At 44.0% G+C, this 26,805-nt stretch overlaps 1 protein-coding gene across 1 annotated transcript in view; it reads right to left on the bottom strand.

The window, feature by feature from the left end:
• Positions 1 to 3,028: 3,028 nt before the first annotated feature.
• LOC311223279 (uncharacterized protein) overlaps positions 3,029 to 26,805 on the bottom strand; it is a gene marked incomplete at its 5' end in the record, with an annotated part of 34,358 nt that continues 10,581 nt past the window's right edge. Inside the window, 8 exons of the mRNA XM_084308072.1 lie at positions 3,029 to 3,162; positions 3,930 to 4,071; positions 4,439 to 4,566; positions 4,841 to 5,038; positions 5,405 to 5,464; positions 5,641 to 5,700; positions 5,982 to 6,026; positions 26,519 to 26,634. Of these exons, the coding sequence (XP_084164198.1) occupies positions 4,851 to 5,038; positions 5,405 to 5,464; positions 5,641 to 5,700; positions 5,982 to 6,026; positions 26,519 to 26,634 (469 nt within the window). The 3' untranslated portion in view covers positions 3,029 to 3,162; positions 3,930 to 4,071; positions 4,439 to 4,566; positions 4,841 to 4,850. The remainder of the gene's footprint in view (positions 3,163 to 3,929; positions 4,072 to 4,438; positions 4,567 to 4,840; positions 5,039 to 5,404; positions 5,465 to 5,640; positions 5,701 to 5,981; positions 6,027 to 26,518; positions 26,635 to 26,805) is intronic.

Genomic DNA, 26,805 nt, shown 5'->3' on the forward strand with positions numbered 1-26,805 from the left:
GGAGGTACAGTCAAGTACTAGCTGACAAGTTTTGGAGCAGCTTCCTACTCCACTACCTACCGTCTCTACAGACCCGCCAGAAGTGGGTAAAAGAGAGAGACAATTTGACAGAAGGAACAGTCGTCATGATTATCGACCAGTCACTACCCAGAGCTATGTGGCCGGCTGGCCGCGTAAGCAAAGTGATCACCGGTGCCGATGGCAAGGTCCGAGCAGCTGAAGTACTCGTCCAAGGGCGAACTTACACACGACCCGTGGCGAGGCTAATAGAACTGCCCCGACTCCCAGACACTATCGATGATGACCATGACCCCATGACTTTGTGAGTTGACTGACCCTTACAGCGGACCTTGAGTGGTAGACAGTGCGGTTAATCTGTCTCTGCTTAGCTAATTAGGTGGGACTAATTAGGGGGCGGCTGTTGTGAAGGATCAGATTAAACCGAATATATATATTTATTTATGGATATATATTTAATAGTATTTGTATATCGTTTGATATCCCCTGTATATTCCTTGTACAATATGCACTGAATATCCCTTTAGTCTACTAAACAGCCCATAATAGTTTCATTCTACCATTGGACGAGAACCTGGCGCCAGCAGCCATACCCCTAGGTTCAAGTTCAATCGTGCCGACCAACATGTCGTGGCAAGCCCGGTTACGCGTAGGAATACGTCTGGCGAAATACGAATGGTACTATTTGTTCACAGCGCATATATATATATGGCGCAAGTAAAGTAGAACTTTCTTTAGTCCATTAGTTCTTTACCCTCCAACCTAGTAACAGACGCGAAGCCTCACCCACGACGCACGTGTGGTGCAGTAAGGCCTACTTGGCCTCAGAATAGGCATTGAGATATCGTGTGGATTAATAGTTGAATTGTCATAGTTTGGCACTATACCGTCGAGTTGGACGTATTTCTATTAAGCTAATAATAGTCTATTATGTATGGTGCATCGTTCGGTTAGAGTTATAAAGTGAGCAGCACCCCCATCGTTCCTGACGTTATCTGGAGTCTTAACCAGGCTGGGCAGACCACTTGTGGTGCTTGCATCCGAGGAGCTCCGGGCCAGGACGAGTGGACCTGTACATTGGATTACTTTACCCGGACGACGGCGAGCCTTCCACGGCTTGGATTATCTACATGCTTTGGGTGCTTTGATTATTCCATGGATAACGGCCAACACTGCTGAGTGTTGGAACTACCCCCCGGAGAGGAGTCCAGGTGAGACGGCGCTCTACACCAGTGAGGTCGCCTCACGTCTCTCCGTTGTGGACCGGCAGCTACCGTCCACCAGAGGGTCCAGCTGTATTCATCTGCGGACCGAGGTTCTGTGGGCATCGTGTTCAGGACTCTGAATTCTCCCAAGAAATCGTCGGCCAGATGGGATACCGCCAGCGGCTCTTCTAACCCCCCCTCCTACTGTCTTACAACCAGCGGGACCCCCCCCCCCCCCTTAGTGTATCCAGCTATAATCATTTAAGTACCATCGCTATAGTTCCCTAAAGAACCGGGTTGTATACTTACTCCCTGCGTAACCAGAGATTGGACATTCAATGTTGATTTACCTACGAATACTCATTTGCCATACAAGTGCATTTCAAATCATAAATGTCATCAAGTGAACGTTGTATATACCCTTTGCTATATAAAATATTCGATTTGTACATTTGTGTGGACTTCGTTTCATCAGGTGGGAAAGTGTTCATCATATCTATATCATGTACTGGATGGCCAGAAGTTAAAGTACAAGAGGTAGTGGTTTAATAATACCATACTTATCAATACAGTCAGGGAATTGTACCCCTCAGTTACATGAATAGATATTTAAACATTTATTAGCAAATGAAATATCACATTTGACTTTACTGGGCCATTACACCCAAAATGAGGTTAATCAAAATCAACATCACAATAAATCATGTACAGATAGATTACTCAAATGCACATAAGCATGAATGATCAGTTTAAATTTTTTTCTACCTATGGTGGTAATTACTACCTTCAAAAAAAATAAAAATAAACATTTGAATATCCATTATTGCTCATTATGTAAATATACCTACACCAACATACATATAGAATAATGTATTCTCTCTCTCTCTGTGAACATTAGTAAACATTTATTACCATAAAACAGGCCTTGAGAGATAATTACATGTAACAAAATAAAATAGTCCATACACGCAACATGGGTGTAAAGAACGAAGTGCAATTAGTCAAAAGTACATTTGTACTTTACTTGAGTAGTATTAGGTTTGCGGATTGGTCCTTGTGCAAGACTATAGATATATAATCATTGTTACAACTCAATAACAGTCTTCTCCCAGAGTCCATACCCAACATGTGTACCATAAAACAGGCCTTGAGAGATAATTAACAAAACATGTAACAAAATAAAATAGTCCATACACGCAACATGGGTGTAAAGAATGAAGTGCAATTAGTCAAAAGTACATTTGTACTTTACTTGAGTAGTGCGGATTGGTCCTTGTGCAAGACTATAGAAGGCGGGGATCTTTGATTAAACACTGCTATCAGAAGAATAGACAGTCAGAAAAATTTTTTGTACTTTTAACTAAGTACATTTAAAAGTAGAAACTTTAGTAGAGACTTTTACTCATGTGTTTTACTCGAGTACAATTTTGAGACGGTACCCATACTTTCACTTAAAACTCCCAACATTTTGTGAAATTAGCAGTCTTCTCCAGAGAGAGACAAGAAGATAGATACCAGTCTCCTCTCTGTGCGTCGAGTAGAAAGCTATCTGGCTGCATGTTAGCCTAGCTTAGTACAATGAATGGAAGCGGGCATGACTGGTTAGCCTAGGCATTGTCCAACTAACACCTCTCCCGAAGGCTATACACAGTCATGTCCGCTTCCATTCATTGTGCTAAGCCAGATAGATTTCTACTCAATGCACAGATACGAGACTGGTATACATCTTCTTGTCTCTCTCTGGAGAAGACTGTAAGCATGAATATGATCAGTTCAAAATGTTGTCTACCTATGGTGTAGAGGAAACAATTTTGTCTTTCAGATCCTTTACTTAGGGATGGCTGGGGGATTTACTGTGTGTTTGCATGTGTATACGACAGTGGTTTGGTCGGTAGAGCAGTCGTCTTTATCCGGAGGTTCCCGGTTTGATTTCCCGCTCCTGGATAGATAGAAAGATAGATAGATAGAGAAAAGTAGGGGGAGGGGACAGATAGTTAGTTCAGGGATGTGATTGTGCCTTAAGAAAAAAACATGAAAATCTTCTAAATGATATTCTTTTATTTATATATTATAAACACTCCATTTGAATGAATGAACACATTTTATTTGTATAGATTGAACTGTTCCCAGGGAAGAGGAAGGTGGGAGAGGAAAGGGACAAAGAAAATGCATCAAATATCTCAGTGTCCCCCTAAACAATTTGAAGGGGGTCATCGGACCCCTCCCAAGTCATCCTGGCTCAAACACTAACGGTAGGACCTTATCTTTTCTTCTTTGCAACCAGATTGTGCAACACCTGTAACCGCCTCCTCTAGTCTTGCCTACTGCGAAGGGCTGCAGTTGGACTAATGGACTCTTTCGCTCTCAAGTCGATTTTGAGAATGAAGGTGCACGTGGTGACATTTCTCCATCTGCTTCTTGGTTATGTCTAGGTTGGCTTCTGTACCTCATGCTTGAGAGTTTGATGTTTCTACAGAGCGGTACACTGGTGTCACCAGGGTGGAGTTTTCAATACAGTCTTCACTGTGATAAATCAACAATTATTGGAAAGATTATTTGTGTCATGCACAAAGTATAGATGTCCTGACTTGCAAACACTAGTTTGCCAACATGAAATCTGTGGAGTGGTTAAAATGTAGTTTTAATGACTTCAACATTCAGTAAGTATGTAAACGTAGACAGACAGACAGACAGACCACAACTTACTAAGAAGGAACTGCTAATTGTCTCAAGGCCCGATCTCTCCTTCCTCCATCTCTATCTGCCGAGAGCTGAAGCCACCTTTTAGTATAGCGCTCTACATCTGCATCAGATGCACTTTTAGTGCCCGCATTGAGTCTCACGGACCCTAAAAAAAGACAAAGAATGGGACAGGTGAAGCCCTATCATAAGAAACTTCCATTAACTTTTTTTTTAATGCTTTCTTGATACTCATCCAACTATAAGTGTTTTGAGAGTCGGTCAGAGTGATGAAGGCATTAGATTTACATCGGCTCAAAGCTCAAATAAATCAAGGATGTGATTTTTCCGGCCTGAAAATGTGATCCACGTGAATCCACGTACATTTCCGTGCCAATTCATATTTAAAGTATACAGACATGAATGGTATCAATCTCCTCAACTCTGGTCAAGAAAGCAAATACGCATATTACCCAAAATGTTGAACTATTCCTTTAGAAGATTAAGAAACCATATAATAATAAAGCAAAACTTACTCAGGACAACATCTTTAATTGCAAGTGGCTCGAATTTTCTTGGCCAGCTGGTTTGTCACTAGTTTCGCCATAGTCCTCCAAACAGTTTCTTTAACAGTCAATCCCCCAGCCATCGCCAAGTGAAGGATCTGAAAGACAAAATTGTTTAGTTTCCTCTACTCAGGAGTGGTGGACCAAGAACATACCACCATAGGTAGACAATTGGAAACTGATCATATTCATGATAGCAAAAAAAAAGAAGAAAAAGCATAAGGCCTAGTGCGTAGAAGTAGCCCTAATCATGATCAAGTAACCAAATATATAATAATAAATAGAATGGGAGAAAAAAAGTAGATAAAAAAAAGGGCCATAGGTCAAAAGTCTCAGCAAATGTCAATTCCTCAAATATACATTTTCACCTACCAATTTTTCCTTAGATATCCTCCTGTGCAATGCGCTCATCAAGGGTTCTCAGCTCATCCAGGGTGGAAAGTGGTAACATCGTAAATGGAAGGCCATCTGGGACGGTTGCTGCTGCACCATTTTTTAGCAGTAAGGTGTGCATTTCCTTTATCATTTGATTAGTCGTTGCCACAGTAGTTAAAATCTCATGGAGAATAGCTGTAAAAAACAAACACACTTAACAAGTTAATATCTGAGATTTGGAAACACAGTAACATCACTACAATAAACTCAAACCGGTCTACATATAAATCAGAAAATCTGACAGGTTTTAAAGAATGTATCCAGTCCAGATTATCTTAATTTGGAGGCCTAACCAAAAGTAAGCATATCTAAAATGTCACAAAAACCATTACATAGGGAAATTGGGTGCAGAACTGTGGTAAACTAACGGTTCTGAACTGAGACACAAATATCCATTGTCTTGAGTCATGGTTCCCTATTTCGTGTCAAGGTCTCACCCCCCCAGATGCAACACTTTGAATGAGATGTACTGTGTAGTAGTAATTGCTGTAGAAGACTTACGATCACAGTCGGTTTCGGTTAGCCTGGGCCGGGTACGGGGTGCCATGCTAGGTGTGGGAGCTGTAGGACGGATTGGCGATAGAGATGGAGAAAAGTAGGAGGGGACAGTTACAGTTAGTTAGATTGACAGTACACTGGTGTCATCACCGGTGTGGCTGTGCCACAGTGGATTTTTCAATACAGATATGCAACACTTGAGATTTACTGTGTAGTAGTAATTGCTGTAGAACACTTACGATCACAGTCGGTTTCGGTTAGCCTGGGCCGGGTACAGGGTGCCACGCTAGGTGTGGGAGCTGTAGGACGGATTGGCGATAGAGATGGAGAAAAGTAGGAGGGGACAGTTACAGTTAGTTAGATTGACAGTACACTGGTGTCATCATCAAAATCAAGTCCTCCCTGTCCCTCTGCTAAATCAGGAAGTTGATAACCTGGAGGTTCAGGCGCCTCAGAGGTGTGCCTATTTGCAGAGTGCAATTGGAAAAGTTGATCAACTATATTCCTTGACCTTCGCATATTTGATGCCTTATTGTAGTCAGAGTAGCGCTCAGTCATCATGACAATTAGTACCACATACTTTTTACAGTTGGGAGGATGTTGTCACTCCTGGCCTGGGCAGACACTGTAAACACACAAATTTAAACAGTAGATTACATGTACAGCAGATAATATGTATCCTGCATCATCATTTAGTGGAGAAACGGATGGCAAATTAAAGACAATCAGGCGGAATTTTCTTCAGTCCTTCACAATGCCAAAGAGCTGTGTTAAACGTTGTACTAATGACAAAAACAGAAACCCAAATCACAAGTTTTATACCATCACGGAGGAAAAAGTGGCTGCACGACACGCATTATGAACCATATTAAAATATCCACATGCTCACCGCAAATGGCCTTTGACTATAGTGCTGGCAGCTAACGATAGCTACGTTAACCTAGACAAGTACATGTTGAGCTAACGTTAATTATATCATCGAACCGATAGGAGCTTATATCTTATCTAATCTTACGTTCGGGTAGTGGCACACGTGGTACCATGTAAGATTAGATCAAATAAGCATATCGGTTCGATATGTAACGTTAGCTTAGCATATCTAACACAACCACAACAACAGGGGGAGCCGAGCTCACGTGGATATTTTAATCCATATAACGTGCGCGTGATCATCTTAACCCTTGTGCCAATTCTGTTGTAAACTATACCCATAATTTAATATAGGGTTTAACCTGCAATTCAGTCTCAGAGCCCCTGCTGCCCTGCACGCATTATGAACCATATTAAAATATCCACGTGCTCACCGCAAATGGCCTTTGACTATAGTGCTGGCAGCTAACGATAGCTACGTTAACCTAGACAATTATACATGTTGAGCTAACGTTAATTATATCATCGAACCGATAGGAGCTTATATCTTATCTAATCTTACGTTCGGGTAGTGGCACACGTGGTACCATGTAAGATTAGATCAAAGCATATCGGTTCGATATGTAACGTTAGCTTAGCATATCTAACACAACCACAAAAACAGAGGGAGCGCTAGCCATGTGCACAAATGTTTGATAAAAACGCAAAAACTGGCTCAATTTCGATACAAAATGTTCCCCTCTTCATGAAAGTCACATTATTGAACAAAAATACAACATAAGTGCGGGCCTTTAAGGCCATAATATATCTAAATTACAAAGACGACGTATACTGTTGGCTCGGCGTTGCTAATAAACATATCATTTTTATAAAACGAGTCAACGAGTTTCTAAACTATTCTGGTAACGTTAATTACTGTTTGAAGTCAACTATAATAAAATATAGACAATTGTTATTAACTTACCTGATATTCACGATGTGCAATCTTGTAATCAAGCAAACGAACAACGTACACGTGTGGATCTCAAACGGAAGTAGCAGCGTCTTCCGGCCATTGAGCACATGCCGCGTTCACGTTACATGGGAATTCAAGTGGAAGAACCAGCTTCCTACTGGGAAAAACCATTCACGTCAGCCTCTATAGTTATAATTCCTATATAGTCTAGGACATATGGGATTTTTTCATAGACCCCGATCTCCCACTTCGCGTCACGAATTGCGGAAGTATGGATGTGGGCGTTTCATTGAGTCAACGCGTGAAGCTTAGTTGTAGCAACGAGATGTCCTCTGGTTTCCGCTTCTTCCCACGTAACGTGAACGCAGCATCTGGCTGATGCAATAACATGACATTTTCACTTTTTTTTCAGCATAGCAGGGGGAGGGGGGAGGGGGGAGTGGATCACATATAGAAAATAAAATATATCTATAATATGATTAATGGAAAATGTACACATATGAGCAATTATAGGCAGTATAGTATTTGTTTCAAGTTTAAAGTTCAATAACTTCGTTTTTATATACTTTACAGTGAAAATGTTGGTTTTGATTGATTGATTGATTGATTGATTGAAAACTTTATTAACAGATTGCAGAATGGGTACAATACAGTACAGCTCAATACACACAATTGTTAAGGGGATGCAGACCAGAGAAAGACTTTCGTCTTGCATCAGGGTCCCCCATTTTCAATTCATCAGGATATACGGCTATACATTTATGAAAACGTATACATTATAGGTGGGGGGGTGGGTGGGGTGGGGGGGGGGTTGGGTAGGTTGGGTAGGGGTGGACACTGGACACTGTACAACTGCACAAGCAACTGTACATATTGACAACCATGTTTGGTAATTGACTGTACATTGGGTTGGGTTAGGACATTTACAGGGGCCAGTTTCGAATTGCAGTCTCCCGTAGGTGTTCTTTGAGAGTGGTTTTGAAAGTGGGTAGTGATTCACATTCCTTTACAGCTTTGGGTAGGGCGTTCCACATTGATGTGGCATAATTGCGAAACGTGTTCCTGTTTGAGCCGAATCTGGGTTTAACATGATTTGTGGAGCTCCCTCTATGGTGTTGTGGTCGTGGTATTCACTGACCTTTGGGAAGTATTTTGATATGTACACATATATGGGTACCTTGATCGTGTATAGTGTATCTTGTAGACAGGCCCATTGCAAGTTGCTGCACTCTGTCGTCTACTCTAAGCCGTTGTCACATGGGCAGGGGCGAGGTGGGTTCTAGGAGTAAGGTCAAGCATGTAGTCTGACCAGTTTGTTTTGAGATGAATTGTGTAGCAGGGTCAAGTCAAGTCAAGTCAAGAGTTTTAATTGTCACGGCATACAAGTATACAATGAAATGCGGGTGGTCTTGCCCGCAACGATGTGCAATACGTGGTACAACATATAATAGAATCCAATAAAAAAACAACATTGTGCAATAAACAGATAACAGGTAACATATTTGTGACATCTCGGTATCTGTACATATTATTTACAGGGCATATAGGACACGGTCAAAGAACACCAGATCCAGGCGTACAACTAGAACCACCAGAACAGTGAATACGAGCAAAGTAACACGACTAACTGGTAACGACAGATACAGATTACAAAACATACAATTAAAAACTAAAAATCTCTAGAAAATCTAGTCAATTTACAAACCAATGAGCTTCTAGATACAGTAGAAAGGATATGCAGCCAGTATGAGCTTCTAGACAGACAGTAGAAGAGATATGCAGCCAGTATGAGCTTCTAGATAAGACAGTAGAAGAGATATGCAGCCAGTATGAGCTTCTAGATACAGTAGAACAGATATGCAGCCAGTATGATCTTCTATATAGAGACAGTAGAACAGATATGCAGCCAGTATGATCTTCTAGAGACAGTAGAACAAATATGCAGCCAGTATGAGCTTCTAGATACAGTAGAACAGATATGCAGCCAGTATGAGCTTCTAGATAAGACAGTAGAAGAGATATGCAGCCAGTATGAGCTTCTAGATAAGACAGTAGAACAGATATGCAGCCAGTATGATCTTCTAGAGACAGTAGAACAGATATGCAGCCAGTATGAGCTTCTAGATACAGTAGAACAGATATGCAGCCAGTATGATCTTCTAGAGACAGTAGAACAGATATGCAGCCAGTATGAGCTTCTAGATCCAGTAGAACAGATATGCAGCCAGTATGAGCTTCTAGATAAGACAGTAGAAGAGATATGCAGCCAGATGAGCTTCTAGATAAGACAGTAGAAGAGATATGCAGCCAGTATGAGCTTCTAGATAAGACAGTAGAAGAGATATGCAGCCAGATGAGCTTCTAGATAAGACAGTAGAAGAGATATGCAGCCAGTATGAGCTTCTAGATAAGACGGTGTGGTAAATTCCCAAACCATAGATCTCATGATTAACTAATGTGTAGAAATACTTGGCCCTCAAAACAATAATTCATAGATTGTGTGTGTGTTTACATAGACTGATTGTCATTGTGGCCACACAGGTCGATTTACATATGAAGTGAGTGGTCAAATGATTCTATCTACGACAGGAACCCGAGGGCCGTCTGCCATGGCCTGGGACAATGGGCTCTGTAAGATCAAAACAAAGACCAAAAGGTCACATAAACATGTTATCTCGCTGGAGTTTCCTGTCACACACACACAGAGACACACACAGACACATAGACACACACAGACACACACACACACACACACACAGACACACATAGTCACACACACAGACACACACACACTCACACACTCACACACACATAGTCACACACACACACACACACACTCACACACACACATTTTCACATACACATCCACACACACACACACAGAGAAGATCACTATTGAAATCATTAATTTAAGCTCCAAACAAGTAAAATATAATTAGGTTTGGTCATACTTAAATTAGGTAATTAGTTAATGTGCCTGTTCTGTTTTCATTTATGTTCAATTTGATTAATTGATGGTGTTATATTCTGATCTATTCTCTTCTATCCAGTTCTAATTTAATCTGTTATTCAGTTATATTCTATTCTAAAAGAATGATTAAAGTCAACAGACTTAGTGATAAAGAAATATATCTGTGTTTATGTGGGCAATTGTAATTCAAATGTAGATAAATGGAAATGAAAATGATGCAATGTTTAAGGACAGTATATATTGTTGACTGTAAGGACAGCCTCTTTTTGCAGTTAGGTGAAGGGGGTTGGGCTATTAAGCCAAACCCCTATTTTTCAAATACCAGCTTAGCAGTCCTGTGATTGGAGTAAATAATGTGATGATGTCATCAACTCCGAGACACTGGGCCTTGGCTATAAGAATGGGTGTGTGATGGGGGAGAGGGGCTCTGAAACAACAACCCACAAGGACAAGACCTCACCTACCATTTCACCCATCTACAGCAGGCAACGAGGACAAAGGACTTTTTGGAGGGAAAACAGACTGCTTTGTTTTGTCAGCCAAGACAACAAAGACCATCAACAACTTATCAACTATCATTCCTTATACTGTAATATTAGTCTGGTTGTATTCACTTACGGCATAGTGTTTGTGATCACAACTATAGCATTTTCTTATTGTAATTTGTATACACTCTTAAACTTTGATTAAACAACTGTTATACTACTTTCCTCCTAAATTCCTTCTGCCTGCACCGCTCAGTTTGAACAGAAGTGATTCCCAGAGCTTTAAGGTATTGAATCACAACGCAGAGTACCAGCAACCCGGTTCTGAAGCAGAGCAGAACCGAAATAGCTTGGGAAATCCACTTCATTTTGGTGCCGGACTTCAGTGAATCAGAGCGCTCGTGTTATCACCACAACAAAAGAATTTTTTTTCTCTACACGCCGGTCGACGAGGAGAACAACTGATCGATCGATCGTCTTCAAGTAACTAGGAAGCTACTGAGAGGTGAGTGTGATAATGTTTGGGTGCTCTATTCGAACCACGGAGGGGGTTGCTAAGAATTTAACCTCATGTAAGCATGATGTAAGGGAAAATTGATTTGAATGTTCTGGCTGGGGAGGGCGGCTCTGTAATCACCGTGCGTCGTATTTTCTAAAGTAGAGGTTTAGCACAATGAACGGAGCGCCGCTGCCAGTCGGAACAAGTAAGGGAGTAGGAACATGTATAGATTCGTGCTCAGAGTTGAACCAAGATAAACACCGTGCGTTGTATGTCTTAGAAGTAGAGGCTAAAGCACGCGTGCGTCGTATTTTCTAAAGTAGAGATTTAGCACAAGTAGGTCTGGTTTAGCCTTGGGCGCGGGCGGGCGTGTTGAAATTAGACTGCGTTAGGCGGTAACAAAAAATAGTACTTACGCGCCGCTGTGCGGCGTTCGAGAGACGGTAATGTGCGTGAATGCTGATTTTGTATTTTTTAATTGTGTTAGGAAGCGTGTATGAATGTATAGTTGGCGAATGTTTATGGTTAGGAGTGATTGGTGGGACGTGTGAGAGTATAGTTGTGTTATTATGTAATTTAAGTCACCGATTGGCCGTGGGGAAATGTAAGGATAACGCCGGTTTTCCGAGGCCCGTCGAACGCAGCAGCGGTTAGCTGTTGTATTAGCCTCTGAGGCACCGGAGCATACGGGGGGAAAAGTAGACGTAACTCAAATGTATAAGGTCGATCGATAGTGTCTTGAGGTTACGGGGATGTGTAAGGCACTTAAAAGTTTTCATATTCGTGGCGGATAGAATAGATATGTAACGTTTAAGGTGATTGGGATAATCTAGACGGGGACCCGGAAGTCGTTCTAAGCTCGCCGGTAGTGACGACGGAGGGGTCAAATTAGTGTTTTGCTATTATGTTTTTATGTTTCTATTTAGATCACTACACTGGCGTTTTGAGGGAAATAGGATTCTGTTGTGGGGTATGTGGTGTTATATTAACATTGCGAGGAGACGGCCCGCGCGGCGAAACGGGTCGTTGGGGAACGTTTTTATGGGATCATGGGAGAAGCTAAGCTAATGCTACCTAGCCGCGCTAACGGCTAAAATGGTCGCCGGTTGTGACGTCGTAAGGGTGCGCGGTCTGACGGCCCGCGACGGAGCTAACGAAGCTAATATGCTAAGCTACCTGTGCTGACGTCATGGCATGACGGGGCTCTCGGGATGTCTCGCGAGGGGGCGTCCATCTTAAGCAGGGGCGCCGCGCGTCCATTTTGGTAGGGGCACCGAGCGTCCATTTTGGTAGGGGCGCCGAGCGTCCATCTTGGTAGGGGCGGCGAGCGTCCATTGTTAAGGGGAGGGTGGAGTTTATTTAGGAATACAGTAGGGGGCAGAAGAGGACAGGATGGATATGTTTGGATTCTGCTCACAGAACGTTTTCATTGTACATTCTCTCTCCCCCTCTCTTCTCTTTCTCCCCCTCTCTCTCTCCCCCTCTCTCTCTCTCTCTCTCTCTCTATTTCTCTCTCTCTCTCTCTCCCTCTCACCTTCCCTCCCTCTCTCTCTCTTTCTCTTTCTCTTTCACCCCCCTCTCTTTCTTTCCCTCTCACCTCTCCTCCCTCCCTCTCCCTTTTCGCCCCTCTCCCTCTCCCTCTCACCTCCTCCCCCCCTCTCTTTCTTTCCTTCTCTCACCCCCCCCTCTCTTTCTTTCCTTCTCTCGCCCTCCTCTCTCCCTCTCACCTCCCTCCCTCTTTCCCTCTCCCTCCCTCTCTCTCTCTCTCTCTCTCTTTCTCTTTCTCTCTCTCTCTCTCCCTCTCACCTCCCCTCCCTCTCTTTCTCTTTCTCTTTCACCCCCCCCTTTCTTTCTTTCCCTCTCACCTCTCCTCCCTCCCTCTCCCTTTCCGCCTCTCTCCCTCTCCCTCTCGCCTCCCCTCCCTCTCTCTCTCTTTCTCTTTCTCTTTCACCCCCCTCTCTTTCTTTCCCTCTCACCTCTCCTCCCTCCCTCTCCCTTTTCGCCCCTCTCCCTCTCCCTCTCACCTCCTCCCCCCCTCTCTTTCTTTCCTTCTCTCACCCCCCCCCCCTTTCTTTCTTTCCCTCTCACCTCTCCTCCCTCCCTCTCCCTTTCCGCCTCTCTCCCTTTCCCTCTCGCCTCCCCTCCCTCTCTTTCTCTTTCACCCCCCCCCCTCTTTCTTTCCTTCTCTCACCCTCCTCCCTCCCTCTCCCTTTCACCTCCCTCTCCCTCTCACCTCCCCCCCTCTTCCCCTCCTCTCCCTCCCTCTCTCTCTTTCTCTTTCACCCCCCCTCTCTTTCTTTCCTTCTCTCACCCTCCTCCCTCCCTCTCCCTTTCACCTCTCTCCCTCTCCCTCTCACCTCCCCCCCTCTTTCCCTCTCCCTCCCTCTCTCTCTCTCTCTCTCTTACCCCCCCCTCTCGCTCACTCCCCTCATTCCCACACCGCCTCTCTTCCATATGTTTCCCCCCCCCCCCCCCCCCCCGAAACGCTTTCTCTTTCTCTCCTAGTTTAGGGCCTGTATATAGAGGTTTTTTTTATGGGTTTCAAACGCGGTGTAGTGCTAGGTATATTGTTTATTGCTGTTTACTGTAAGGTTTCAAAGGCGGTAGGTTGAGTTTGGGACTTATTATGCGTATGTTGTTGTTCCATATTCAGTTTTATTGTTATTTTTAGGGAATTTCTAGTGCTGGCAGTGGTGTTGGCTGGCGTTGGCGCTACGCTTTGTTCGACAAGGCGCTCGTACTTCTTTCCTTACATTTGGACGGGGGCTCCGTGTCAGTTCATGTTGGTGGGCCGTAAGTCGGAGCATAATTACTCTACTCGGCTGCGCCTGCGATGGGGGTGTGGGTAGACAGTTCGTCGTGGCTCACTGTCTGCCTCCACGCTTTGTGCGCTGTGTGCGACTCGTCGGTGCTCGCTGTCACACTGCGCACATTTTTCATTTTACCAGGGGTACGGGGACTGCTAAACGTCGTGGCGGGGGTGGGCTCGCTGTCTGCCACCGCGCATTAACGGGGGTGCGCTATGCGTGCACTCGTCAGTGGCTCGCTGCCACACTACGCGCGTCGAATTATATTGTGTGTGGGTATTTGGGTGACTGGTTACGGTGGTGTCTGAGGTGCTGTATGTGTGTGGCGGTGGTTGTGAGTGGAATGATCTTTGATTATCCTTGAGTAGGGGGCCCGGGGTTTCGCGTTCCAGGTTGCAAACTGGGGGTGATGCCGTGGGCCACAGGACGGGTTGGCCAGTGGAATGTCATTGGTCGGCAGGATTTTCAATGTGGGAATGGTGTCGCCGCCTGTGGTTATGAACGGGTTGTGTGACACTGTTCTAAATGCACGGGGACTTCAGTGACATAAGGCACTGAAAATTGATTTCTGTTCCCGTGAGAAGCGCGTTATTTTAACACCTAAAGGGTTAGGTGTTACGGGGGATATATAGTAACTGTGTGAGAAATTATGAATGGAAAATATGTATGTTACTGATATGTATAATGTAATATGAGCGAAATACATACTAGGCTTTCACGGACAGAAATAAATATAGTTACACATACACATAGTCATTTGCAAATAACAATTAGAGTAAAAGTGAGATTATTCACCTAAATTACCATGTCCGATACAGATGTTTAGAAATGATAGGCTGTAAATAACGAATTTCTGATTGACCAACAGAAGGAAACAGCTGATGAAAAATAAATTCCCCGGAGTTGTGTTAAGGAGGATCAGGACAACAGGATTGAGAGTCTGAGTTTCCAATGGAGACAACTGGAAAAAGATTAAGCCTGTGTCATTGATAAATCAAAAACGAAAATTGCACAAATGCTCTCAAGTGATCTTAGTATAGGAGATGCCCGACATTCCATGCTTAAAGACAAATGATGGATTGTGAATGGCAAATGTCACTGATAATTAAGTGTATTTTTTGCTTCTCTCTTCACAGCTGCTCCAGGACGGATGGCCAGCGCTGACAATTCCGAACCCCAACAGGGAAATCAAAGAGACTGTTGACAGTCAGGGGGTATAGTATCACAAAAGCGAGATTATCAATTCCTGTTTACACCAATATAAAAGTGTGAGTGAAATTAACTCAAGTTTGGTAAAAATAGTTTGAATACAGAGAAACTTGCTTTCCAAACGGTGACGTTACGAGTGGTTGAGGAAAAGTGAGAATGGAAAATACACAGATAGGAGCAACCGGAGGGTTAGATGCACTGACCATAGGAAGGGTAGACAATCTGTCTATTTCAACGACTGGAGATGTCACGATAAAAGTGACGAAAAGATGGCCAAAGATATTCAGGCCATTACAGAACCTTGTAGTTAAAGGAGGCCGGTATAGAATGCGTACCCAAATCAAGATAATGCCGATAACCTCTGCAGACATTACATTGACCGAATTGGACGTTGACTTGATTGGCTGGAATGTGATCGACTCCCCTCTAGTGTCCAGTGAGACGGAGGGACTGGAAATAATGTCTTTTACTCCGCCACAGGGAGTCGTTGCAGCAAGCGACCCAGAGACAGCTGTATTACCCGAGTCAATCCACGCTGAAGTGTCCGTTGCAGATGACTGCCAGTTACAGACGTGCCTCCCTCTCGAAGAACAGCTAGCCGAGGCTAGACGGGTAGTGGACTATCTCCAAGGCCTACTCCAGTCCACACAGCCCGGAGGGGAGACAGGTTCCAATCGCCTCTCTCCCTCTCCCTCTGGAGAACCAGATGGCCAGAGACAGGCCCAGTTGGGGCCACAAGGGGGTCCCGTGCCGGAACAACAACAAACCCCAATAAGACCACCCACGAGGTGGCAACCACGAGGAAAAGGTCGAGGCAGAGGCAGGAATCCGAATGGCTACCGTGTGCGGCAGGTGCACTGTTGGACGTGTGGGACCCTCGGACACATTTCTCGGGACTGTGCAGAGCGGGACCATCCATCCACAACAGGGCGTGTTTGTACAGAAACAGGTGGCGGGCCCCTCCCAACCACGGGCCCCTCTCAAGGAACTGTGACTGGACCAAATAGGTACGTGGCTTTCTCCTCCGAACAGGCTCCAGGGAACCATGGCGATGATGGCATACCACCAGGACATGTTCTGGGCCCGATGACCCCAGGGTCATCCGGCCACAGGCAACTGACCCACCGGGTCTCACAACCCGGGGGAGACCGCCAGTGTTGTTGGATCTGTGGAGTGAACGGTCATTTTCAAAGGTCATGTCTGCAGAGGCCACCGGCAGAATAAAAATATATGCAACTGACTAGGGTAGAGGTGGGATATATTGAATGATAAAATATGCTCCTAATTAGATTAGAATAAAAAATAAGCATAGATAGAGGTGTTAGGTGATTAGATTATGAATGAAAGTTACTAAAAACGGATGTATGGGTGACTGACAAATGCATGAACTAATCAGACTAACAAGAGGATCAAATTATGTTAAATAGTTAATCAATATTAGACAGTGTGATGATGTGACACTGCGGCAGCTAGTGATCAGTAAATTATCCATGCTTGGTCAACATTCAGATTGATCAAAGGGTGGACTGCATGATTAAGAAATTGAAAAGACTCATAGTTGTTTCTAGTATTTTATAGTATTGATAGAAGCGTATTAACAGTTATGAGCAATAGGATAGGTGTTTATTTACTTCTCTTTTCTAGTGTGTTACGAGCAATTCCTGACTTAGGCCGGGAGCGTACATTTTGTTTATTCATTTGATTTCCCTTTTTGTTTCTTAGTTAAAAATGAGCTCAGAAGAAAAAAGAAAAAGCTCACAAGTTTGGTTTATTTTTTCATTTATTGGTTTGGCAGCGTTTTCTTTGTGTTTTGTTTTCTGTTTTCTTTCTTTCTGTGTGTTTTTTCTTAGGGTACCTGGCAAGCTGGGAGTGATCTCGACACATCAGGACGGGGTAGTATATGTCTGTAAAATGGACTGGGAACAAAGTGAAGGAACATGAGCTAGTTATGGATTTTTGTTCTCCGCCCATTGAATACCCAGTTTTAGGGGCTGGGGGTGTGTCGTGATTGGTAAAAGTGTTGGGAAGCATGATTCTCTGTACATTAATGAAGCTCAATAGGTTTGGTCGCTATTGGCCAAATTAGTCTTGTGTAGGGTGTGGACATGTGTAATTGATAATTGGCTTGTGGTGTGGAAGATGTGTGTTTAAGGCGGCCTGTGATTTGTTGCCATACACACAGGTTACTGGGAGAGTGGATGTGTCGGTGCTGACCGTCCGGTCCGGGTGCGGCTGTTCAAAGGACGACGGTAACGATGTTTCATTGTGTATTTCACATCGAGAGGTGGAGGAGTATACTGTTTTGACAGCATAATATAATGAGAGCCATGTGAATTTTTCAGAATTTTGAAAATTAATGATCTAAAAACCATGAAATATATAGATAAATGATTTGGAAAAGAAAGTTGTCAAAGCTCAGACCAGTAAAGAGAGTCTGAGGGAGGAAAATTATGGAAATTATGGATTCTCAATCAATTGTTGTGGTAGAAGTGATCCCCACTGTCCCCCGAAGCGATATGTATTCACTGCAGGATACGGATGGGAGAGGACACTGGCTAGTGTCTACCCAGCGGTTCCATGGGGAACCACAACACTGCGGAGAACCAGGAGACGCCTACCTCTCGGGCCGGGAGAGTCTTGGCCAACGCAGTGACCGAGTCTTGAGGCTTCAGAGGGAAACGACAGACAACTAACGAGGAGACAGGCGGCTAGGCCTCAGCAACAACTCCGGCTGTCAACAGAAGCAAGGCCTCAACCATTGACCAGGGGGTCAACCAGTGAAAGGGTCGAGCAGCCAGCAACGACCTCCCCACCGCTGTGACAGCAATAGAAGATACAGCAGGGGGCTCTACACCCTAATAGAGGTCAACACGATGACAGCAATAGAAGATACAGCAGGGGGCTCTACCCCCTAATAGAGGTCAACACGAGTCAAGATGTTCTTGACAGAAGATGGAGTGTGATGGGAAAGGCAATTTGCTTTCTAAATTCCACCTCCAAAAATGGGAGCAGTTGCACCCAGCAGTCGTGATACTGCATCAGCTCTGAGCAACAAAGAGGAGGCCGGGTCAAATCTAGAAAACATAGACCCCTCCTCCTCAAATGCTCCAAGTCAGAATTTGACAACTCACAGTTGAGACCAATGGAAATTGATCTTGGTACGAGAACAAGTTGTTAAAGACTTTGTGCACATGATATATTTTATCCTAATATGATTTAAAATGTCTTAAGTGTTATCTAGATAGTAGTGTGTAGAGATTGATATCTATGTTTGACATATTAAGGATAGGTAAACTATCCAAGTGGGGAACTGTGGTAAATTCCCAAACCATAGATCTCATGATTAACTAATGTGTAGAAATACTTGGCCCTCAAAACAATAATTCATAGATTGTGTGTGTGTTTACATAGACTGATTGTCATTGTGGCCACACAGGTCGATTTACATATGAAGTGAGTGGTCAAATGATTCTATCTACGACAGGAACCCGAGGGCCGTCTGCCATGGCCTGGGACAATGGGCTCTGTAAGATCAAAACAAAGACCAAAAGGTCACATAAACATGTTATCTCGCTGGAGTTTCCTGTCACACACACACAGAGACACACACAGACACATAGACACACACAGACACACACACACACACACACACATAGTCACACACACAGACACACACACACTCACACACTCACACACACATAGTCACACACACACACACACACTCACACACACACATTTTCACATACACATCCACACACACACACACAGAGAAGATCACTATTGAAATCCTTAATTTAAGCTCCAAACAAGTAAAATATAATTAGGTTTGGTCATACTTAAATTAGGTAATTAGTTAATGTGCCTGTTCTGTTTTCATTTATGTTCAATTTGATTAATTGATGGTGTTATATTCTGATCTATTCTCTTCTATCCAGTTCTAATTTAATCTGTTATTCAGTTATATTCTATTCTAAAAGAATGATTAAAGTCAACAGACTTAGTGATAAAGAAATATATCTGTGTTTATGTGGGCAATTGTAATTCAAATATAGATAAATGGAAATGAAAATGATGCAATGTTTAAGGACAGTATATATTGTTGACTGTAAGGACAGCCTCTTTTTGCAGTTAGGTGAAGGGGGTTGGGCTATTAAGCCAAACCCCTATTTTTCAAATACCAGCTTAGCAGTCCTGTGATTGGAGTAAATAATGTGATGATGTCATCAACTCCGAGACACTGGGCCTTGGCTATAAGAATGGGTGTGTGATGGGGGAGAGGGGCTCTGAAACAACAACCCACAAGGACAAGACCTCACCTACCATTTCACCCATCTACAGCAGGCAACGAGGACAAAGGACTTTTTGGAGGGAAAACAGACTGCTTTGTTTTGTCAGCCAAGACAACAAAGACCATCAACAACTTATCAACTATCATTCCTTATACTGTAATATTAGTCTGGTTGTATTCACTTACGGCATAGTGTTTGTGATCACAACTATAGCATTTTCTTATTGTAATTTGTATACACTCTTAAACTTTGATTAAACAACTGTTATACTACTTTCCTCCTAAATTCCTTCTGCCTGCACCGCTCAGTTTGAACAGAAGTGATTCCCAGAGCTTTAAGGTATTGAATCACAACGCAGAGTACTAACACAGCCCGGTTCTGATCAGAGCAGAACCGAACAGCTTGGGAATCCACTTCAACGGTAGAAGAGATATGCAGCCAGTATGAGCTTCTAGATAAGACAGTAGAAGAGATATGCAGCCAGTATGAGCTTCTAGATAGACAGTAGAACAGATATGCAGCCAGTATGAGCTTGTTGCATACTCATGTTAAACAGTTGGCATTAGTGCAGAATTGAACTAAAACTGTCTCATAGGAACGGATTCTGGAATGGCATTTTGAATAAATGACTAAATGACATAAATGAAAGCTCTCATCGACTCCGACAGATTGCTAGTCATTCATAATGGCATCGAAAGAATGTCCAAATGACCTGTGTTGTGTTAGCTTGTGTTAGCTTGGGGAGCTGCGGTTCATGTTGTGTTAGCTTGTGTTAGCTTGGGGAGCTGCAGTCTGTGTTGTGTTAGCTTGTGTTAGCTTGGGGAGCTGCAGTCTGTGTTGTGTTAGCTTGGGGAGCTGCGGTCCATGTTGTGTTAGCTTGTGTTAGCTTGGGGAGCTGCAGTCTGTGTTGTGTTAGCTTGTGTTAGCTTGGGGAGCTGCAGTCTGTGTTGTGTTAGCTTGTGTTAGCTTGGGGAGCTGCAGTCTGTGTTGTGTTAGCTTGTGTTAGCTTGGGGAGCTGCAGTCTGTGTTGTGTTAGCTTGTGTTAGCTTGGGGAGCTGCAGTCCATGTTGTGTTAGCTTGCGTTAGCTTGGGGAGCTGCAGTCTGTGTTGTGTTAGCTTGTGTTAGCTTGGGGAGCTGCAGTCTGTGTTGTGTTAGCTTGTGTTAGCTTGGGGAGCTGCAGTCTGTGTTGTGTTAGCTTGTGTTAGCTTGGGGAGCTGCAGTCTGTGTTGTGTTAGCTTGTGTTAGCTTGGGGAGCTGCAGTCCATGTTGTGTTAGCTTGTGTTAGCTTGGGGAGCTGCAGTCTGTGTTGTGTTAGCTTGTGTTAGCTTGGGGAGCTGCAGTCTGTGTTGTGTTAGCTTGTGTTAGCTTGGGGAGCTGCAGTCTGTGTTGTGTTAGCTTGTGTTAGCTTGGGGAGCTGCAGTCCATGTTGTGTTAGCTTGTGTTAGCTTGGGGAGCTGCAGTCTGTGTTGTGTTAGCTTGTGTTAGCTTGGGGAGCTGCAGTCTGTGTTGTGTTAGCTTCTGTTAGCTTGGGGAGCTGCGGTCCATGTTGTGTTAGCTTGTGTTAGCTTGGGGAGCTGCAGTCTGTGTTGTGTTAGCTTGTGTTAGCTTTGGGAGCTGCAGTCTGTGTTGTGTTAGCTTGTGTTAGCTTGGGGAGCTGCAGTCTGTGTTGTGTTAGCTTGTGTTAGCTTGGGGAGCTGCAGTCCATGTTGTGTTAGCTTGTGTTAGCTTGGGGAGCTGCAGTCTGTGTTGTGTTAGCTTGTGTTAGCTTGGGGAGCTGCAGTCTGTGTTGTGTTAGCTTGTGTTAGCTTGGGGAGCTGCAGTCTGTGTTGTGTTAGCTTGTGTTAGCTTGGGGAGCTGCAGTCCATGTTGTGTTAGCTTGTGTTACCTTGGGGAGCTGCAGTCTGTGTTGTGTTAGCTTGGGGAGCTGCAGTCTGTGTTGTGTTAGCTTCTGTTAGCTTGGGGAGCTGCGGTCCATGTTGTGTTAGCTTATGTTAGCTTGGGGAGCTGCAGTCTGTGTTGTGTTAGCTTGTGTTAGCTTGGGGAGCTGCGGTCCATGTTGTGTTAGCTTGGGGAGCTGCGGTCCATGTTGTGTTAACTTGTGTTAGCTTGGGGAGCTGCAGACTGTGTTGTGTTAGCTTGTGTTAGCTTGGGGAGCTGCGGTCCATGTTGTGTTAGCTTGTGTTAGCTTGGGGAGCTGCAGTCTGTGTTGTGTTAGATTGGGGAGCTGCAGTCTGTGTTGTGTTAGCTTGGGGAGCTGCGGTCCATGTTGTGTTAGCTTGGGGAGCTGCTAACTATAGAGGCCATAACCACAGTATTACATATACTCTTGTTAGCTTTATGAGGCTACATCAACACGCTCCTATGAGTGCAGCATGTTAGCTTTATGAGGCTACATCAACATCCTATGAGTGCAGCATGTTAGCTTTATGAGGCTACATCAACATCCTATGAGTGCAGCTATAATGTTAGCTTTATGAGGCTACATCAACATGCAGGCTCCTATGAGTGCAGCTAATGTTATGAGGCTCTGCCCCCCCTCCACTCCTCTAACATCCACCTCGCTCTGCCCCCCCCCTCCACTCCTCTAACATTTTATTTATTAATTTTATTATTATTATTTATTTGTTGCCATTAAAATAATTCTCCACTTGCACAACCTGAATATAGGGACTTCCGGCTGACTTCCGGTTGCCAATAGCACTTCCTGTCCCATCCAAATACATTGGTTTTAGCTACTTTTCTCCCCTTATTTAAACAACTTTGTCGTCACAGAGAGGCAATGAAACGTTTGTATTATTATAGTATAGAATGTATTTAATAAGCAAACGTTTGTCAGCAGGGTTTTTGGGCTGTATTTCATGTAAAAACGTTTACTGTTAGTTTCCTTGCTCAGCCAGCATTAGCCTTCATTAGCTAACAGAAGCTAGTGGTTAAACAGGCCGGATTAGCTTTGAGCTAACTATCTTTCCCGACCCATGTATTCATTCCATTCTAAACATAACGTTAGTTTACAAAACATGACCTGTCTATATAACGTTGAGGAACAAATTATAAGTGTGTGGGTGTGTGTTTTGGTGAACATTGGACTGCAAACAGAAAATGCATCACAGTTAGACAGTAGCTACTGTTAGCTGTCCTTCCGGATTAGCTTTGAGCTAACTATCTTTCCCGACCCATGTATTCATTCCATTCTAAACATAACGTTAGTTTACAAAACATGACCTGTCTATATAACGTTGAGGAACAAATTATAAGTGTGTGGGTGTGTGTTTTGGTGAACATTGGACTGCAAACAGAAAATGCATCACAGTTAGACAGTAGCTACTGTTAGCTGTCCTTCCGGATTAGCTTTGAGCTAACTATCTTTCCCGACCCATGTATTCATTCCATTCTAAACATAACGTTAGTTTACAAAACATGACCTGTCTATATAACGTTGAGGAACAAATTATAAGTGTGTGGGTGTGTGTTTTGGTGAACATTGGACTGCAAACAGAAAATGCATCACAGTTAGACAGTAGCTACTGTTAGCTGTCCTTCCGGATTAGCTTTGAGCTAACTATCTTTCCCGACCCATGTATTCATTCCATTCTAAACATAACGTTAGTTTACAAAACATGACCCGTCTATATAACGCTGAGGAACAAATTATATAGACGGGTAATGTTTTGAACAACTAACGTTACGTTTAGAATGGAATGCATCGGCAAAGATCCGTTAGCTCAAAGCTATTCCGGCCAGTTTATCAACTTCCTGTCATTTAGAAATATGATTTTATAGTGAAAATCATTACCAAAACGTCCGGAAAAACCTAACGGGAGCATTATAGACGGTCATACAAATGTACAAATGCTATAAGGTGGCAAGAAATGCACTATAAACAATACTTTATGCATCGGCAAAGATCCTTAGCTCAAAGCTATTAAGGCTAATGCTGGCTAACAAGAGGCTAGCGCAAGAAACGACGCCGCAAAGTATTGTTTATAGTGCATTTCTTGCCACCTTATAGCATTTGTACATTTGTATGACCGTCTATAATGCTCCCGTTAGGTTTTTCCGGACGTTTTGGTAATGATTTTCACTATAAAATCATATTTCTAAATTACAGGAAGTTGATAAACTGGCCGGAATAGCTTTGAGCTAACGGATCTTTGCCGATGCATTCCATTCTAAACGTAACGTTAGTTGTTCAAAACATTACCCGTCTATATAATTTGTTCCTCAACGTTATATAGACGGGTCATGTTTTGTAAACTAACGTTATGTTTATAATGGAATGAATACATGGGTCGGGAAAGATAGTTAGCTCAAAGCTAATCCGGCCTGTTTAACCACTAGCTTCTGTTAGCTAATGAAGGCTAATGCTGGCTGAGCAAGGAAACTAACAGTAAACGTTTTTACATGAAATACAGCCCAAAAACCCTGCTGACAAACGTTTGCTTATTAAATACATTCTATACTATAATAATACAAACGTTTCATTGCCTCTCTGTGACGACAAAGTTGTTTAAATAAGGGGAGAAAAGTAGCTAAAACCAATGTATTTGGATGGGACAAGTGGAGAATAGGCAAGCATAGGGCTAAAACATTTTCATAAACAATAATATAATTTTTTGTTATTTGGTTATAATAAGGGCTTTTCTATGCATTTGTCTGATTGATTGATTGATTGAAAGCTTTATTGACAGACTGCAGAGTGGGTACAGTACAGCTGTATTCACTTGTTGCGGTGGTCTCAACGGAACAATTTTGATTGACAGTCGATTCTGCCAATCACACCGCTGTTGTGTGTGGGGGCGGCGTCGCTTGACTGAAACTTCGGCTCTGCCCCGGCAACCATTGCCGAGCCAGAGCCGGTTTATCTTTGGCGAGCCCGAGTCGGCTCTGCCCCGGCAACCATTGCCGTGCCAGAGCCGGTTTATCTTTGGCGAGCCCGAGTCGGCTCTGGCACGGCAAGCCGAGTCGGGCCAGAGCCGGTTTATCTTTGGCGAGCCCGAGTCGGCTCTGGCACGGCAAGCCGAGTCGGGCCAGAGCCGGTTTATCTTTGGCGAGCCCGAGTCGGCTCTGCCCCGGCAACCATTGCCGTGCCAGAGCCGGTTTATCTTTGGCGAGCCCGAGTCGGCTCTGGCACGGCAAGCCGAGCCGGGCCAGAGCCGGTTAATCTTTGGCGAGCCCGAGTCGGCTCTGCCCCGGCAACCATTGCCGTGCCAGAGCCGGTTTATCTTTGGCGAGCCCGAGTCGGCTCCGCCCCGGCAACCATTGCCGGGCCAGAGCCGGTTTATCTTTGGCGAGCCCGAGTCGGCTCCGCCCCGGCAACCATTGCCGGGCCAGAGCCGGTTTAAGTCGGCTCTGCCCCGGCAACCATTACCGCGCCAGATCCGGCTCATCGTTGGCGTGCCGTGCCGGACATATGCAGAGTGTGCCGACCGGTAGCCGGAATTGGGCAGAGTATGCTGGCCACCTGGGATGTTGACAGCATCGTCTACAGACCTGTTGGCTCTGTAGGCGAACTGCAGGGGGTCCAGGAGAGGGTCTGTTATTGTTTTGAGGTGTGTAAGCAAGCACAAGCACGAAAAAAATTTATGCTAACTATTATAATGGTAAATCCCAATCACACAGCACGTAAGCTAACACAATCAGCTATCTTTTTGTGAGACTAAACTCTCCGCTCTTGGTGGTCAATTGTGTTGATGTTGGTTTTGTTTCAACAAATGAAGCAGAACACACAGTGAATGTATCCTTTTTTGTTTATTGCACTTTGTTCTTGCTGCAAACAAATAATGAATGCTAATGTTCATGTTCAAGCGAGGTAATTTAAAGATGGCGGGTTTCTGTTTTGTGCAGGACGTTCCCCTGTGTAGCAATGATAACGTAGTGATGCGTTCAACCCTTCTGATTGGTTGAAATGGCCTTCATGTTTGAACTACATCGCCACCTATTGCTTTGGCATTGTACTACATGTATATTACATCACTCCGTAGTGGATTTTACAGTTGCGTGAGTATGCGGTTATTTTTTTTTAAACCACTCGTGTACGGATTTTTTTTGAAAACCTTGGTGTAAAAAATACCCGTGATCATGTGGACTGGTCCTAAGTGAGGAGGTTTGGGCTTGTAATCAGTTATGTTCCTGAGCCCTCTCCAGACAGAGGCAGTGTCATTGGCCGAGAGCTGGTGTTGGAGCTTCTCTTAGTACTGGTGCTTAGCTTCTCTCACAGCCTTTCTAAACCTGTACTTTGGCGCCTTGAAACTGTCTCTGTCTCCACTTCTGAAGGCCTGCTCTTTTTACAGCCTGAGCTCTCTTAGCTTTGTCGTGAACCAGGGTTTGTCATTGTTATAACGCACCGGGTCCGAGTTGGTACACAGCTGTCGTCACAGAAGCTGATATAGGACGTTACAGCCTTTGTGTACAGTACTTGACCAAACTATTTGTAGCAGTCCTGAAAACATCCCAATCAGTAGAGTCCAGACATGCCTGAAGATCCTCCACAGTTTCACTGGTCCAAAGTTTTGATGTCCTGAGAACAGGTTTAGAGAGTTTTAATTTCTGCCTGTATGCAGGAATCAGATGGATTGTGACGTGGTCCGATTCACCCAGTGGTGCGCGGGGGACGGCATGAAAGGCATTGTTCACCTTGGTGTAACAGTGATCCAAAGTGTTCTCCTCTCTGGTGGGGCATTTAATAAACTGTTTGTATTTGGGGAGTTCGTGGGTGAGGTTACCTTTGTTAAAGTCACCAAGGACAATAACTAAGGAGTCTGGGTTTGGTCAGCCAACATGCGCTGTGCATCCTGCACGTTACCCGCCGGTGGAATGTAAACACCGACCACACAGTAAATTTCGCAGATCAGTTTGAGTAACATTTACTCTGCAAAATGTACTGTGCAGAATGAATGAGGCGAACTTGCGGGGGGAGTAGTAGAAGGTTTTGCAATTTATGAAAAAAATGTCCAGGTCAGGAGAACAGTGTTGTGTGATCACTGTCACATCGTTACACCAGCTACGGTTAATGTAAAACTAAAAACACATACCTCCACCCTTTGTCTTGCCGGAGAGTTCTGTGTCTCGGTCTGCTCTGTGCAGTTGGAAGCCGGCCAGCTGCAGCGCAGAGTCAGGGATTAATCCACTCAGCCACGTCTCCGTAAAGCTAAAAATGTATTACACAAATAATAAATACACAGATAATACAATAATACAGATATAATAATACAGATATATGGGAGTTACCTCCTTCCTCTTATCTCGTTTGAGGAAACTCTGCCATGTTTTCACCTACAACACGTTTATATTACCCTGGAGTGCAGTGGACCTGAACAAG

Source organism: Notolepis coatsorum (assembly GCF_963971535.1).
Source record: "Notolepis coatsorum genome assembly, chromosome: 1".
Taxonomy (NCBI): Eukaryota; Metazoa; Chordata; class Actinopteri; order Aulopiformes; family Paralepididae; genus Notolepis; species Notolepis coatsorum.